The sequence below is a fragment of the Engraulis encrasicolus genome, chromosome 15 (assembly GCF_034702125.1).
Source record: "Engraulis encrasicolus isolate BLACKSEA-1 chromosome 15, IST_EnEncr_1.0, whole genome shotgun sequence".
NCBI classification, from domain to species: domain Eukaryota; kingdom Metazoa; phylum Chordata; class Actinopteri; order Clupeiformes; family Engraulidae; genus Engraulis; species Engraulis encrasicolus.
In genome coordinates, this window is record NC_085871.1 from 45442761 (window position 1) to 45457840 (window position 15080).

General features: G+C 44.7%; 2 protein-coding genes across 2 annotated transcripts; both read right to left on the minus strand.

Moving 5' to 3' along the window:
• Positions 1–6573: 6573 nt before the first annotated feature.
• On the minus strand, positions 6574–12928 carry LOC134464766 (uncharacterized). Its single transcript, XM_063218113.1, has 6 exons — positions 11925–12928; positions 10517–11464; positions 9943–10127; positions 9227–9584; positions 7592–8151; positions 6574–7510 (listed from the first exon to the last, which is right to left on the minus strand). Exons 1-6 carry the CDS (start codon positions 12758–12760, stop codon positions 6798–6800), a joined length of 3600 nt encoding a protein of 1199 aa, XP_063074183.1. The 5' UTR covers positions 12761–12928; the 3' UTR covers positions 6574–6797.
• Positions 12929–13122: 194 nt separating this feature from the next.
• On the minus strand, positions 13123–14857 carry LOC134464767 (uncharacterized). The gene is made up of 3 exons (XM_063218114.1): positions 14643–14857; positions 13307–13664; positions 13123–13197 (listed from the first exon to the last, which is right to left on the minus strand). Exons 1-3 carry the CDS (start codon positions 14828–14830, stop codon positions 13123–13125), a joined length of 621 nt encoding a protein of 206 aa, XP_063074184.1. The 5' UTR covers positions 14831–14857.
• Between the last annotated feature and the right edge of the window lie 223 nt (positions 14858–15080).

Consider the following 15080-nt stretch of genomic DNA (forward strand, 5'->3'; position numbering starts at 1 on the left):
ATTCTACTTCCCCCTCTCCCTCTTCCTCTTCCTCCACTTCCCCCTCTTCCTCGGCCTCCCCCTCTTCCTCCTCGACTCCTCCCTCTTCCTCTTCCTCGACTTCCCCTGGCGCCTCTCTCTTTGCCTCTCTCCGTTTCTTCTTCATCACTCTCTTCATCACTGTCCTCCTCCTCCTCCTCCTCCTCCCGACGTCTCTTTGCCCTACCAGATGCCTTCTGAGGTTGCCACTCTTCATCATCCTCACTGGAAAATACAGAGAAGAAGAAAGAAACAAAAATATGACGTACTGTACATAAAATGCACACAGGGCACAGAATACATTGTGTTGAATGGCTCTTTTTTGGTATACGTTCCCTCGAATCATTTCCATTTTTTTCTTGAAGGGACACTGTGTGAGATTTTTAGTTGTTTATTTCCAGAATTCATGCTGCCCATTCACTAATGTTACCTTTTCATGAATACTTACCACCAGTTTCAAATTCTAAGTATTCATTATGACTGGAAAAATTACACTTTTCATACATCAAACGGGGGATCTTCTCCATGGTCCGCCATTTTGAATTTCCAAAAATAGCCATTTTAGCTGCAAAAATGACTGTACTTGAACCATACTAGAAAATATTTGGGTCATTATCAACAAACCCACAAAGTTTTGTTGAATCCCGTTGATTAGTTTTTGAGTTATCCTGCTGACTGACAGACAGACAGACAGACAAACAAAGAAACAAAGAAACAAACAGACAAACCAATGTGAACGAAAACATTACCTCCTTGGCGGAGGTAATTAGCTAAGAGAACGACATTCACAGTGCATTCCGAATCTCGGTCATAAGTATAGAATGCCCACTTACCACCCAAAATCGGAGTCTTCTTCATCTGCGGATAAATCATTGCTGGAATCCTCGTTTTCAGCAGAGCTGAGGTCTTCCTCCCCCGCCTCGTCCATTGAGGTTTTGGCAGCCTCTTTGGCATCTTCTGTTTTTTGACCCTCTCCTTCAACATTCTTCGGCCCGCCAGTGCCTTGCCCCCTGGGTTTCGCAACTATTTTTTCTACGTTGTCTTCTGGCATTTCACCGTTCTTTGGTCGTCTCCTGCCTCTTCCTCCCCCTCTTCCTCTTCCTCTGCCTCCCCTTCCGCCTTTCTCTTTACCTCTACCTCTTCCTCCATTCCCTTGTTCTTCTACATTTACGCCTTCTGGTACTTCCCCATTCTTCAGTCTTCCTCTTCCTCTCCCTCGACTTCCCCCTCTTCCCCTTCCTCTTCCTCCCCCTCTGCCACTTTCTTGCCTTATGCCTCCTCCTCTTCCCCCTCTTCCCCTTCCTCTTCCTCCCCCTCTGCCACTTTCTTGCCTTATGCCTCTTCCTCTTCCCCCTCTTCCTCTTCCTGGTCCTTTGCCTCTAGCTGCCTCTTTCCCTCGGCCCTTTGGTCGCTCTGTCTTCACCACAACCATCACATCATCATCATCCTCATCATCCTCCTCCTCCTCCTCCTCATCCTCATCGCTGCAGTCCCCATTCTCCTCCTCCTCCCGGCGTCTCTTTCTCCCACCGGTGACCTGAGGCTGCCACTCTTCCTCATAATCACTGACGAAAACAAAGAAGAAGAGAAGAAACTAACTGTGAAATGTCAAATACACACAGAATACAGCATGTTGACTGACTCTGATCTTTTGGCTGTATATACTGCCATGGAAAAAAATGTAAGAAACCACCTTGAAATTAGCAGTTTTTCATGTGTTTCGATAAAATGACCATTGTTGTTTCATTTTTTTTTAAAGTACTGGCAATATTTCCTCCAAATTTCGAATGAAAATATTACCATTTAGAGCATTTATTTGCAGAATATTATATAGAAATAATAATAATAATTTGTTGCTAGTGCATATTTGACCGAGACAGATAGTACGTGTGATGTAATGTGTGAAGTATGTAAGTATGTGTGATGTCCAAGGTAAAGTCTGCATACCACCAAGGGTGAAACACATCCAACTGTGAACACAAGAGGAAGCTGAATGTTTGTGTAGGGGAGACTGGGGTAAAGTGAGCCACGGGGTAAGGTGAGCCACCCCCTTTTTCTCGAAAAAGGTGAATACATTTTAACATATCACCACATTCTAAGGTGGTGGAAATCCTTTTCTAACACCTGTGAAAAAGTGAAGCATGTACCAAATTTGGCAAGAGAGATATTTGTGAAAATGTGTTTTTTTGCTCTTTAAGTGAATTCCATGTATATTCAAAACATGGATGATTTAGAGAAAACAAAAATAGAACAATTTCTGGTCTCATCATGTCTGAAATGTTACGTAATAAGCTACTATATGAGTGATATTTTAAGTCTTTTTGCACTTTTATGATAATTTTATGAGCATTTATTTGCAGAATTTTGGCATGGGGTAAGGTGAGCCTTTTGAGATGGGGTAAGATGAGCCGCTTATCCTAATGGGATTTATAATGGTTGAAAAACATGTTATGATATTTCAGCATAATCAGATAATTTCTTTCATATCATACCCAGGTGAGTTGAGATTAATGACTTTATGCATGTTTAAGCCAATTCAAACAATAATATTAACTTTTTTTCTACATTGCACTCTGCATTGTTCGCCATTGTGTTCAAACAAAGCTGTAAGGGCCCACAATATGTATTTTTTTGGCATAGGTCTGTTGCATTAGTTGTTTTATTTCATAGATTCATTAGTTACATTTGTTATAATACATAAAAGTTTGTTTAGCTGAGATTTTTGCCTGGGCTCAATTTACCCCAAGCAGTGGCTCACCTTACCCCATGCATGGGGTAAGATGAGCCACCTGAAAAAATATTTTTAAAAGGCAATATCATTTTAACCATGACAGTTTATCAATTAGTTTTTGCTCTAATAGTATCAGGACACTTTGAAATTTGGTATGATGTAAAAATTGTAACCAAATACGCCTTCATCGCTTAGCTGTGATGAAAAATGTAAAAAGTGGCTCACTTTACCCCAGTCTCCCCTACTGTATGTTTTTCAGGGCAAGAGATACAGAGAGAAAGATAAGGAGACAGGGAACAAAGCGAGTCGGCTGGAGTAGCCTAAATTCAATCCAAGCTCTCGGATTGAGCCACTAGTGATCAACTTGCTAGTTGCAACATTGATGCTCAACTGGAGGACCAAACAATATCTGCACAACTTTTCCCACATAATTCACCCTCTGACTTGTCTACTCTACACGTGATCAATGACTTTCAAAGAGTTACAAAATATTAATAAGCCCCCCAAAATGCAGCAGATTTATTTTTTATTTTAAATAAGACCTGTGAAAACCTCCAGTGTAATAGAAATGTGCTGGGGAGGTTAGGGGATGTCTCTGTCTGTCTCTTCCCCCGCCCTTAGCTGACCCATCCAAACACAGGAATTCCTCCCCTCCCCCCTGTGCTCACGCATACCAAATTAAGTCCTAAAACCTTCCCCAAACTTCCCCCTTCCTACTTTTCACAGGCAAAACAGACATAAGCATTACACTGAACATAAAATATTTACACAAGCGTCATCTTGTGAAGGTATAAAACTACACAAAAGGGGAGGCTAAATTTGGTCACATTGTAAACATGCATTCAACACCCTGCATGAGTCTACGGTAGGTAGGCTAGAACTAATCACAACCATTGACAGTAAATAGAATTTACTCTATTTACTCTCAATGATCACAACACTGCTACAACAGTTCACTACTACTAGTAGTAGCGTTACTACTATTCCTTTGTCATAACGCGTACTTACCTCATAAACTTGTAGTCTTTTCCTTCCAAAAACTCTTCAGTGTCCTCGCTTTTAATTACAAGAGATAAAGATACTCCAGTAGCCCCATCGCCGCCAGGTGTGTGGGTCCTTTCAGGTTGTTGTTCATAATTTTCTTCTTCTTTAACAGTGATCGATGGATCTAGTTCTATCGGCATTGTAACAAAGAAGTGTGGAACGGGCAGCGAACTGCAACCTTCAACGCAACTAACCTCTATCACTATTAGAGCACGGCAAAATTCAAGATACTTTATATTGCATTCTGTTTTGGAAAATGAGTGGTGGTAGGCGGTGGATTTTGAGCATGGGCGGTGCTGTCTTCTTCTGTGAAAACAACGATTTGATCTAAAGCTGGGAAAGAACTATCGCCATCTAGTGGTTTTGAAGACAGAAAAAATGACTTATCCTCTTTTTTATTATCTGTTTTAATTTGCTTATATGTTGTGATGTTTGTATAGGCCTATGCTCTTTTTTCTATGCACTTTTTGTGCATAGGCCTACTGTAGTTTATTATTGCTATTTTATTACAAAATTAAGTTCTAATTGATCTAGTGGGCGGAAAACGTTTACACCCATTAAAATCTCTTCATAGGCCTACTACTAGTTTTGCAAAAGCATCTGTAAGAGTTATTCTACATCCACGTCATACAACTGGTTGGGAGAACTGTTTGCTACCAACTGATGACAAAAAAAAGAAAAGCTAGTTTACAGGGCCATTAACCAACCATCACATGCCTATTTGCACCTTGGTAAGGTAAAGTAAGGTGAGGTAAGGCTCTGTAGCCCCATTACAGAAATGTAGTACCTATTGTAGGCTACTAATGGTTTGGCTGGACAGCTATTAGTAAGCCTGTAGGTTGATAAGCACTTAGGACACTGCTTAACTGTCTCCAGGCATTCATAGACACTTTCTCTAGCCATGCATTTGTGACCATCAGGACTTTTATTTATTTTATTTTTCTAACGTTTAGAGATCCTATTACAAATCAATATGCTTTGATAGCAGATACATGGGATGCATGGGATACATTACATTACAGAGGAGTAGATGTGTGTGCACATCCCACCCGATGGGCCAGGTGCAGGACAATGAGAATCCAAGTGAAAAAGAAATAACTGCTTGTCTACTGTAAATTATTTAATAGAGCGCAACGTTTCCACCTTCAGCTCTTCTTCAGGCAAAGTGACCTGAAGGTCGAAACGTTGCGCTCCATTAAATAATTCACAGTAGACAAGCAGTGTCATGGACTTTATTTCCTTTTCACTTGGATACATTACATTACGCCACATCCCAGGTGGCTCTGTAATGTGTTTTTGTCCCTGTGTGGCCCTTGACTGGCTTGAGGCGTTGCAGTAGCTGCCACTTCAAATTCATCTGAGGGCCGTACTATGAACACAAACCAGGATTTCTATCTGCCCTTTAGGCCTATATTGAAAGCAGCCACCTTTAAAACAGACCACACCTTCTCTAGGTCCCCTGAATATAACTTAATTGTATTGCAAATGTATTTTCTAAGATTCCTTGTCATATTTCATGTGATGCTGTATAACATTAAAATTATATCGGGGCCGGACAAAACAGCCAAAAGGGCTGCAAACAGTCCTCGAGAGATAGGTTCCCAACCTTTGCAGTAGCAGATTAGCAGACAACAGCGAAATGGTATTTTTTGCAATGGTCAGTCAAAGCATACTTTTTGTTGAATCTTTTTATTTCAAACGACATTCAAACAATGTAAACATACTTTTTTGTCTTTTGTTCGTGTAACTTTAAGGTCCTTTTAGAAGATTATTTTCCTGCAGTTATTCTTGTATTATTTATTCTTAAATTTGTACACTATTTTATATTTGTTTGTTTTTAAAACTTTTGCCATACTGTTTGTATTTCTTTTTAAGGGATCATCTAACCTGTCAAGGGAACAAAAGATGGAAATTAGCCCCACCACTACAATCTTGTATATTGTGCATTTTTCTTAAAAGAAATTGCTATTAATATATGCTGTCCAGGTGTTAAATAAACTTTCAAGTCCAATCACTGGTCATACAGGTTATGTGCATTAGTGTAGATGTACAGTGTATAGTATGCAAGTTGCAAAGAGTAAAGTGCAAGTGGCATGGTGAAAAACTATAGACATTTGTATTGCAGTAAAACAATATGAATATGCTAATTTTCAATTAAAAACAATGTTTCTAAAATTGTTGTTATTGTTTTAATGATTCAAAAACACACCACTCTCAATTCTTTAATTTGCAACCGCTTCTCAGAATCACTGACTGACCGCCCGCTAGCCACCAACTTGGCAGCTACTCCAGACGATTCTTCTTGCAGTCATTGGTTAGACTACACGCAGTAGTAATGTAAGATAGGTGTTCTTAACCTTTTTTTCTGAAAGCAGTGCACCCCCTTACCTGTGCCCAAGACAAGCCGTGCACCCCCAACTTAAACGTCTCCACATCATGCATACGCACTCAAAAATGATTTAAGTTGTTAATTACAATGATTCTTGCTTCAGACATTACTCAATACCTTAATTACTTTTATAAGGTGACCAAAACATGTTTTAATTTGGTTTTTATATGGTCTAATTATAATGTTCCCAAGCAGAATTTTGGTCACCCCCCTGGAATCTCTGGCGCACCCCCAAGGGATGACAGCACTCTAAGTTAAAGGGACACTGTGCAGGAGATGGTCAAAAAAGGTACTGCAACTATGCTGCTCATTGAAACTGGGCTGCCTCTTGCCAAATTTGATCTTTACATGTACGTTTACTAGCTACGCTACTCTTTTCTAGTATGGTCCAAGTAGATTCATTTTTGCAGCTAAAAATGGCTGTTTTTGGGAAATTCAAAATGGGGAACCGTGGAAAAGATCCCCCTTTTCATGTATGAAAAGTGCAATTTTTTCAGTCATAATGAATGCTTAGAATTTGATGGTGGTGGTAAGTATTCATGAAAAAGGTAACATTAGTAAATGGGCAGCATGAATTCTGGAAATAAACAACTAAAAATCTCACACAGTGTCCCTTTAAGAATAACCGATTTCAAATATTGAGTCCTCCAAACCCCGGAAGAAACACCCTACAATTTTCAAGTCCCCTGGGGTAGTGACAGGGATGTTCTGTGTATGCCAATGAGTGTAGCAGTTTCGGGCCGAGACCATGCAGAACGGGCGGGCGCAAGCCTCACACATGATGGGGGTCTTCTTACGGCACAAACAGCACAACTTACGGCTCTGAGTGGCATTGCCCCCGATATACACCGGCAGGTGCACGCCACGTATGAGGTGGGGAGCAGGGGGAGGTGTGGCAAACGTGTACGTGGTGCGGGACCTGGCTTTTGACAGTTCCATCGCCAGTTCCTCCCGGAAGGCCTTCTGGGTTTTTGGCGTTTGCCCTTTGCTCAAGGCAATCTCCTTGTGTAGAACAAAGGCATTGACGATTGCGATGTCTAGGAAAAGGGAAAACAGACCTTGGTGCCACTTCCTGCTTTTGGACGGAACTTTGTAGGAGTCAATGAGAGCATGCGAGAGGTCGGCTCCACCCATGTGTTTGTAATAGTCTTTGACTGCTGGCGGAACTGGGATATCCTTGGTTGACCACTTTCCACCGGCAACTTTTACCTTCCGTTGGACGGTCTCCCCTGCGTGGGCCTGGTGCATGGTGGAGCACACTTGCACAATGCGCGTGTCTCTCCACTGCACGAACAACAGCGGCTCTTCCCTGATCCACCTGCTAGCACCTCGTGGAGACTTCTTGTCAAGTGAGCCAGGCCTGTTTGTAGGGAAGCCCTTGCAGTTGGGCCTGACGGTCCCACAGGCACCTCGTGGAGACTTCTTGTCGAGCGCACCGGGCCTGTCTGTACGAGGGAAGCCCTTCGTGTTGCTGGGCCCGACGGTTCCACAGGCCCAGACCTTTTGCTGCAGCAGGTCCTTGAAGAATTCTGGGCTGTTGTAAAAATTGTCCACATACAGTTTGTATCCTGCGCCCAGAGCCTTGGTGGACAGCAGCTCCATCACCAAGTCGTAACTGAGGCCCTTTCCTCTCTCCATCTCACATCTGCCCTCGTTCATGTGGAAGTCCCACGTGTAGCCACTTCTGGAGTCCATGAGGACAAACCATTTGTAACCATATTTACTTTGCTTGTCTTTCTGCACCAGTCCTGGTCTGGTGATCACCTTCCTCTCGTCCACACGGATGTGCTGGTAGGGATGGAAGTTGGTCTTGCAAGCCTCCCGCAGCTCTGTGTACAGGGGCTTGAGCTTGTGCAGGCAATCGTATTCGGCCGTTCCTTTTCGTGCGTCGTTTACGGCATCGTCATCGGGGTCGCTCATGTATAGCGCCGTGTTGATGACCTTGAACTTGCGGCGGGACATCACGGACCTGGGAAAATGTCACACACACAAACACACACACACACACACACACACACACACACACACACACACACACACACACACACACAGAGACAGACACACACCAAAAAGTAAAAAACAAAGGAGCTACAGTGCGTAGCACTTCTAAATGAACAATCCGGTGCAACCAGAGCAGGACTAAATAATAAGTGCAAAGGGAAAAGAATCTGGTGCCACAAGGATGTCTATTTTCTGTTATTTTTTCGACATGCGTCTTCATCAGAGTCATCAAACACACCAACAAGTCTTTCAATTCAACAATTCATTTTATAGCGCTCACTGTCTAATATATTGTCTAATATTTTATAGCTCTCACTGTCCGCAGGCTATGGAATGCTACAACATATTTTGCACTGATCTCAAATGTAAATGCCAAACAAACTCCCCAAATATCCACATATTTTTGGATATGAACAGTTTGCTGCTGTTTATGTTGAGGGAGTAGTTAAAGAGAGAAAAAAACGCACATCCGTCCGAAAAGATTGGGTGCAGGACCAGCAAAAATACCATGAGAAACTGAAAGAAAAGTCCGCTACACCAAGCTCCCGTTGCTCTTTTTTTAATGTGACGTTTCGGGCAGCATGCCCTTCATCAGACAATATATCTGATGAAGGGCATGCTGCCCGAAACTTCACATTAAAAAAAGAGCAACGGGAGCTTGGGGTGTCGCGGACTTTTCTTTCAGTTTTCCACAAGAGGGAGACATGGTGGAACTCACAGTTTGAAACACAAGTAAGAAAGGAACTTCACGCGTGTGATCACTGATAGGGGCGGATCTAGCCCTTTGGGGGCCCTAGGCGAAATATTAGCATGGGGCCCTCAAAAGTCATTATATAGACTTAAAATTAGGTGTTTTGGTGCTATTTAAGTGTTTTTTTTCTCATATATATCTTTGATTACTTTGTATACATGGCAATGCCTACTTTTTGTGTGTTTACTGCAACTGGTGTGACAGTTGGGGCCCCTATGGAGGATAGATTTGGTCGGGGCCCTAGGCAATTGCCTAGGTTTGCCTAATGGTAAGTCCGCCTCTGATCACTGACCTGGGAAAGGATAGGTTGTATAGCTCGGCTTGTCTCCAGTAGTCGCTAGTGGCGGGCAGCTGTGTCATCCCCATGTATATGAGCAAGGACATGTATGAAAAGACGTCTGAACGTGTGAGGTCAGTCCATCGGTCAGCGTGACAACTTGCTCCGTATTTGTTGGTGTTTCGCACCAGAGTGCGCAGCATGGTGTCAGTAAAGAAGAGCCTGAAGAGTTGCATTGTTGTGTATTCCGCTCCTTGCGTAATTTGTGGGCCAGGCGTCCGTAGAGGCTGAAATTCGGGCTGAGGTGGTAGGTGGTCCTCTGTACTATCGTCCAACCAGGGCCCACCCTCTACGTCAGCACCTGTAGGTAGGGCTGGGCGATATGGGAAAAAACAATATCACGATATGGATTACTTTATATCACGATAACGATATATATCACGATATAGCACAATTACATACGTTTTTCATTATTCTCTTTACTTGCTCTTTATTTTTTCATGCCGCAAAACAACCTTTCTTTAAAGTGGATCTTTTTATTCTTATTTTTACAGTTACATTAACTTATAGTGTGTATTGTGACAACACGAAATGTAATTACCGGTAAATGATATTCAATTGTATAATAATCATCAAATTACTATCACAATATAAACGATATAGGAGAGAGGTCACGATATACACTTTTATATCACGATAACGATATATATCGTCATATTGGCCAGCCCTACCTGCAGGGTCTTGGCCTTTTCCTCTTCCTCTCCCTCGGCCTCCGGATGCTGCGCTGCCTCGTGGTTGTACAGCAGCTTTCCCCTTAGAGGTGGAAGATCCAGCAGCTGCCTCTTCCTCTTCCTCTTCCTCTTCTCCTTCTGCTTCCTCCCTGGAAGGCACCCTGTCTACGTCATCATCACCACCACTGAAAAAAAAACAGGAGAGAATAACAAAATGATTAGATAGCTATAATGTTGAAGAGAGTAAGCAATATGCATCCACTCTGTACGGTATATTCACCTAGATCAGGGATGGGTAGCTATGTCTCGTGGGCCATTTAAGGCCCTTGAGGCCATTTTATCTTTTTATGTTATGCAGCTTCACATGAAATGTGACATGTTTTGTAAAATAATCTTAGAAATTAAATTTGCAATACAATCAAGTTATATTTTGGGTTAAACATTCTCTAAATTACATTACATTACGGGCCGGTGGGCGGACGGACGAGTCATTGCAATACCCCTCAGTACATTCCTGTCATACAGTCGTGCATAACGCCCACTTACCCCTTAGTCGTGCAGAACGCCCACTTACCCCTCCAAATCTGGGTTTTCATCTTCGCCCCTGGAATCCTTGCTCTCATTCACGTTCGGTGCTTCCTCCCCCGTGTCATCCAAGACGGCTTTTCCAGCTTCTCCTGGCTTCTGCCCCTCTCCTCCTCCTCCTCCTTCATCACCAACTCTCTTCAGGCCGTCTGTGTCTCTAGGTCCCTCAGCTTGTTGTTGTTCGTCCTCTACGTTTACATCTTCTGATACTTCACCATTCTTCAGTCTTGCTCTGCCTCCCCCTCTTCCTCTTCCTCTTCCTCCCCTCCCGCCTCTCATAGCTTTCCCGGCTTCTTCTGGCTTTTGAAACTCTCCTGCTGTTCCTTCATCAACACTCTTTGGGCCGCCTGTGTCTTGATCTCGGAGTCCCTCAGCTTGGTGCTCTTCCTCTACGTTTACATCTTCTGATACTTCACCATTCTTCAGTCTTGCTCTGCCTCCCCCTCTTCCTCTTCCTCTTCCTCTTCCTCGTCCTCCCCTTCCAGCTTCTTCTGGTTGGTCTTTTTTGGGTCCCTCAGCTTGGTGCTCTTGTACGTTTACATCTTCTGATACTTCACCAATCTTCTGTCTGCCTCTTCCTCCCCCTCTTCCTCTTCCTCTTCCTCGTCCTCCCCTTTCGCCTCTCGTGACTTTTCCAGCTTCTTCTGGTTGGTCTTTTTTGGGTCCCTCAGCTTGATGTTCTTGTACGTTTATATCTTCTGATACTTCACCAATATTCTGTCTGCCTCTGCCTCTACCTCTACCTCTTCCTCCACCTTTTCCTCGACCCCTTCCTCTCCCTCGACTCTCACCTCTTCCTCGACTTCCCCTGCCGCCTCTCCCCTTTCCTCTCCCTGTTTCTTCGTCATCATTCTCTTCATCTCTGTCCTCGTCCTCCTCCTTCCGACGTCTCTTTGCATTGGCGGAGGCCCGAGGTAGCCACTCTTCGTCATCCTCACTGATGAAAACAATGAAGAAAGAAAACGATGACATGCATAAAATGCATTGACAGACAGACAGACAGACAGACAGACAGACAGACAGACAGGGAGTGCGTTTTAATATGCGACCTTGCCTCCTCCACTTGCCTCCTTTACTTGCTTCTCGTCATGGTGACATCACTGACAACAGCATTATATTTCAATATCTTGCAAAAGCTCAATTGTAAAGTCTTTTTCTCATTTGCAATTGGGATGGTGAATGAAAAACAGTCCCTCAAAAGTTGTTGTGGCGAGGCCGACAGCTGGGAAACTTCATTGTTTTCTCCACGGAGGAGGGGCCAGGAGGCGGGACGAGGAGACAAGCACAAGTGGAGGAGGCAAGGTCGCATATTGGGATGCACCCAGGGTCATTACATTACTCCCCTCTCCCCCCACCAGTACATTCTTGAAACTCAGCCCTACCCAACGCTCACTTACCCCTCCAAATCTGAGTCTTCATCTTCGTCGCTTGAGTCCTCAGTCTCATCCATGTTGACGTCGTCATCCTCCCCCGTGCCATCCAACACGGCCTTTCCCGCTTCTACTCTTTTTAGCACCTCTCCTCCTTCAACGCTCTTGGTACCGCCTGTGTCTTGGTCTCTGGGACTTGGTTCTTCTACATTTACGTCTTCTGATTCTTCGCCAATCTGCTGTCTGCCTCCCCTTCCGCGTCTCAAGGCTTTTCCAGCTTCTGCTGGTTTTTGCACCCCTCCTCCTTCTACATCGCTCTTTGGGCCGTCTGTGTCTTGGTCTCTGGGTCCCTCACCTTGTTGTTCTTCTACGTTTACGTCTTCTGTTACTTCATCATTATTTGGTCTTCCTCCTACTCCCCTTCCGTCTCTCACGGCTTTTACGGTTTCCTCTGTTCTTTGCACCTCTCCGGCTCCTTCTCCTCCTTCATCAACACTCTGCTGGCCATCCGTGCCTTGGCCGCTGGGCTCCTCAGCTTGCTGGTCTTCTACGTTTACGTCTTCTGTTAGTTCATCATTCTGCACTCTTCCTCGCCTTCCCCCTCTTCCTCTTCCTCCCTTTCCGCCTCTCGTGACTTTTCCATCTTCCCCTGGTTTTTGCACCTCTCCTGCTGCTCCGTCATCAACACACTTCAGAACGCCTGTGCCTTGGCCGCTGGGCTCCTCAGCTTGCTGTTCTTCCTCCACGTTTACGTCTTCTGATGCTTCACCATTCTTCGGGCTTCCTCTGCCTCTACCTCTTCCTCTCCCTCTTCCGCCACTTGCCCCTCTTCCTCTTCCTCTTCCTCCCCTTCCGCCGCTCATGGCATTTCCTGCTTCTTCTGGTTTTTGCACCTCTCCTCCTGCTCCTTCTCCTCCTTCATCAACACTCTTTGGGCCGCCTGTGTCTTGGTCTCTGGGTTCCTCAGCTTGTGGTTCTTCCTCGACGTTTACATCTTCTGCTCCTTCTCCGTTCTTTGCTCTTCCTCGACCTCTTCCCCGACTTCCTCCCCCTCTTCCTCTTCCTCTTCCTCCCCTTCCGCCTCTCTCAGCATTCCCTGCTTCTTCTGGTTTTGGCACCTCTCCTCCTCCTCCTCCTCCTCCTCCTCCTCCTTCCTCTTCAACGCTTTTCAGGCCATCTGTGTCTTGGTCTCTGGGTCCCTCTGCTTGCTGGTCTTCCTCCACGTCTACATCTTCTGCTCCTTCTCCAACACTCTTTGGGCCGCCTGTGCCTTGGTCTCTGGCTCCCTCAGTTTGCTCCTCTACATTTGCATCTTCTGGTACTTCACCGTTCTCTGGTCTTCCTCTCCCTCGACGTCCTCTTCCTCTTCCCCTTCCCCTTCCCCTTCCGCCTCTCCCTTCCCCCCTGGCTCTGCCTCTACCTGTTTCTCGGCTTATGACGTCTGTGTCTTGGTCTTTGGGTCCCTCAGCGTGTTGTTCTACATTAACGTCTTCTGGCATTTCACCGTTCAGCTGTATGCCTCTTCCTCTTCCTCTCCCTCGACTTCCTCTTCCCCTTCCTGGTCCTGTGCCTCTCCATCCCTCTCTACCTCCTCCTCTACTCTCTCCTCTTCCTCTTGGTCGTGCCGCCGCTCCACACGCCCTCCTCCTTTTCACCACCACCACCTCGTCGTCATCATCCTCCTCTTCATCACGGTCCCCATCCTCCGCCTCCCGACGTCTTTTTCTCTCACCAGAGGCCCGAGGCTCACACTCTTCGTCACAGTCACTATGAAAACAAAATGAAGAAGAAGAAGAAAAAAACTACTGTGCCATGCGGTTTTTCTTCACCTACATGAGTGGGTCTCTTTCTGTCAGTCTACCTGCATGTGTATTGAAACCACTTCAGATGGTCTGATGGACCACTGCCCAGATCAAGCACAAGGCTTTGGCCCTTGCCTACAAAACCACCACAGGAATGGCCCATGCTTATCTGAAGAACATACACAAAAAAGCCTTGTGTTCCTTCCTGTATGAGAATTACACTCAGACAAGCCGTCTGGCCCTGAACGCCTTCTCTCTCTGAGTGATTCCAGTCAAGATTGTTCCCTGTTGTTGTTCCTCAGCGCTGCAACCGTCTCCCCAAGGCAGCAAGACTGGTCGCCCTGGTTAAAAAGCAACTGCCAAATGCAATGTAATGTAATGTCATAATGTTAGACAACAAGAGATTTATCAAGGAGTAGTAGAAATACTCCCACTGGTGTAATTGCAACAGTGGTGGTAAATAAAAGATCTTGCATTGTTTATATAACACCAGAGGGAACACCCAGTAAACATACAGTGTGCTACAGAAATAAAAATACATATGGATACACTATAGTTCGCCACTGCTTTATGCCACTGTAGCCTTTTTTTGTAGCCTTGCTGATGCACCTATACTCTGGAGTGCAGTGCATCTCTCAGCTGGCCCACCGAAACGCGGGAAATCCTCCTCTCCCCCATGGATGTGCAAACGAAGTCCTACACAGCACACAGTTGCCTTTTCTGCTTTTCACAGGCGACACACAAACTAGCACACAACACTCAAAAGTTATCGTGTGAAAAAAGGTCAGCCAGGTAAAGAAAGATGTCTACACAAAAGGGGAGACTTTGTCTGATCACATTGTAAACATGAATATGTAACACTCACTCAGCATGAGTCTACACTTACTTTACAATAGTGTAGAACTACTACTAGTACAGTCCCTTTGTAATAATGCCTACTCACCTCTCAAACATGTAAGCTTCGCCTTCCAAGAAATCTCCAGTGTCTTCGCTTTTAATAACAAGAGATAAGGAGATTCCAGTACCATCATCGCCAGGTGTGAGTGTGGGGTTCCTTTCAGGTTGTTGTTGTTGTTCATCTTCTTCTTCTTCAACAGTGGTCAATTGGCCTAGTTCTAGTTCCATCGGCATTGTAACAAGAACGTGTGGAAAGGGTGAAACAACAACCTTCCACACAATTATATCACTAAAGGTGCACGTTGAGGACACAGGATACTTGATATTGCATTCCGTTTTGGAAAGCGAGTAGCAGTCGGCGGTAGCTTTTAAACTTATTGACAGTCCCGTCTTCTTCTGTGACAACAACGAGTTGATTCACCGCTGCAAAAGAACTACGCGTCTACCGCCATCTAGTGGACTGACAGAAAGCTTCGCCTTTGCC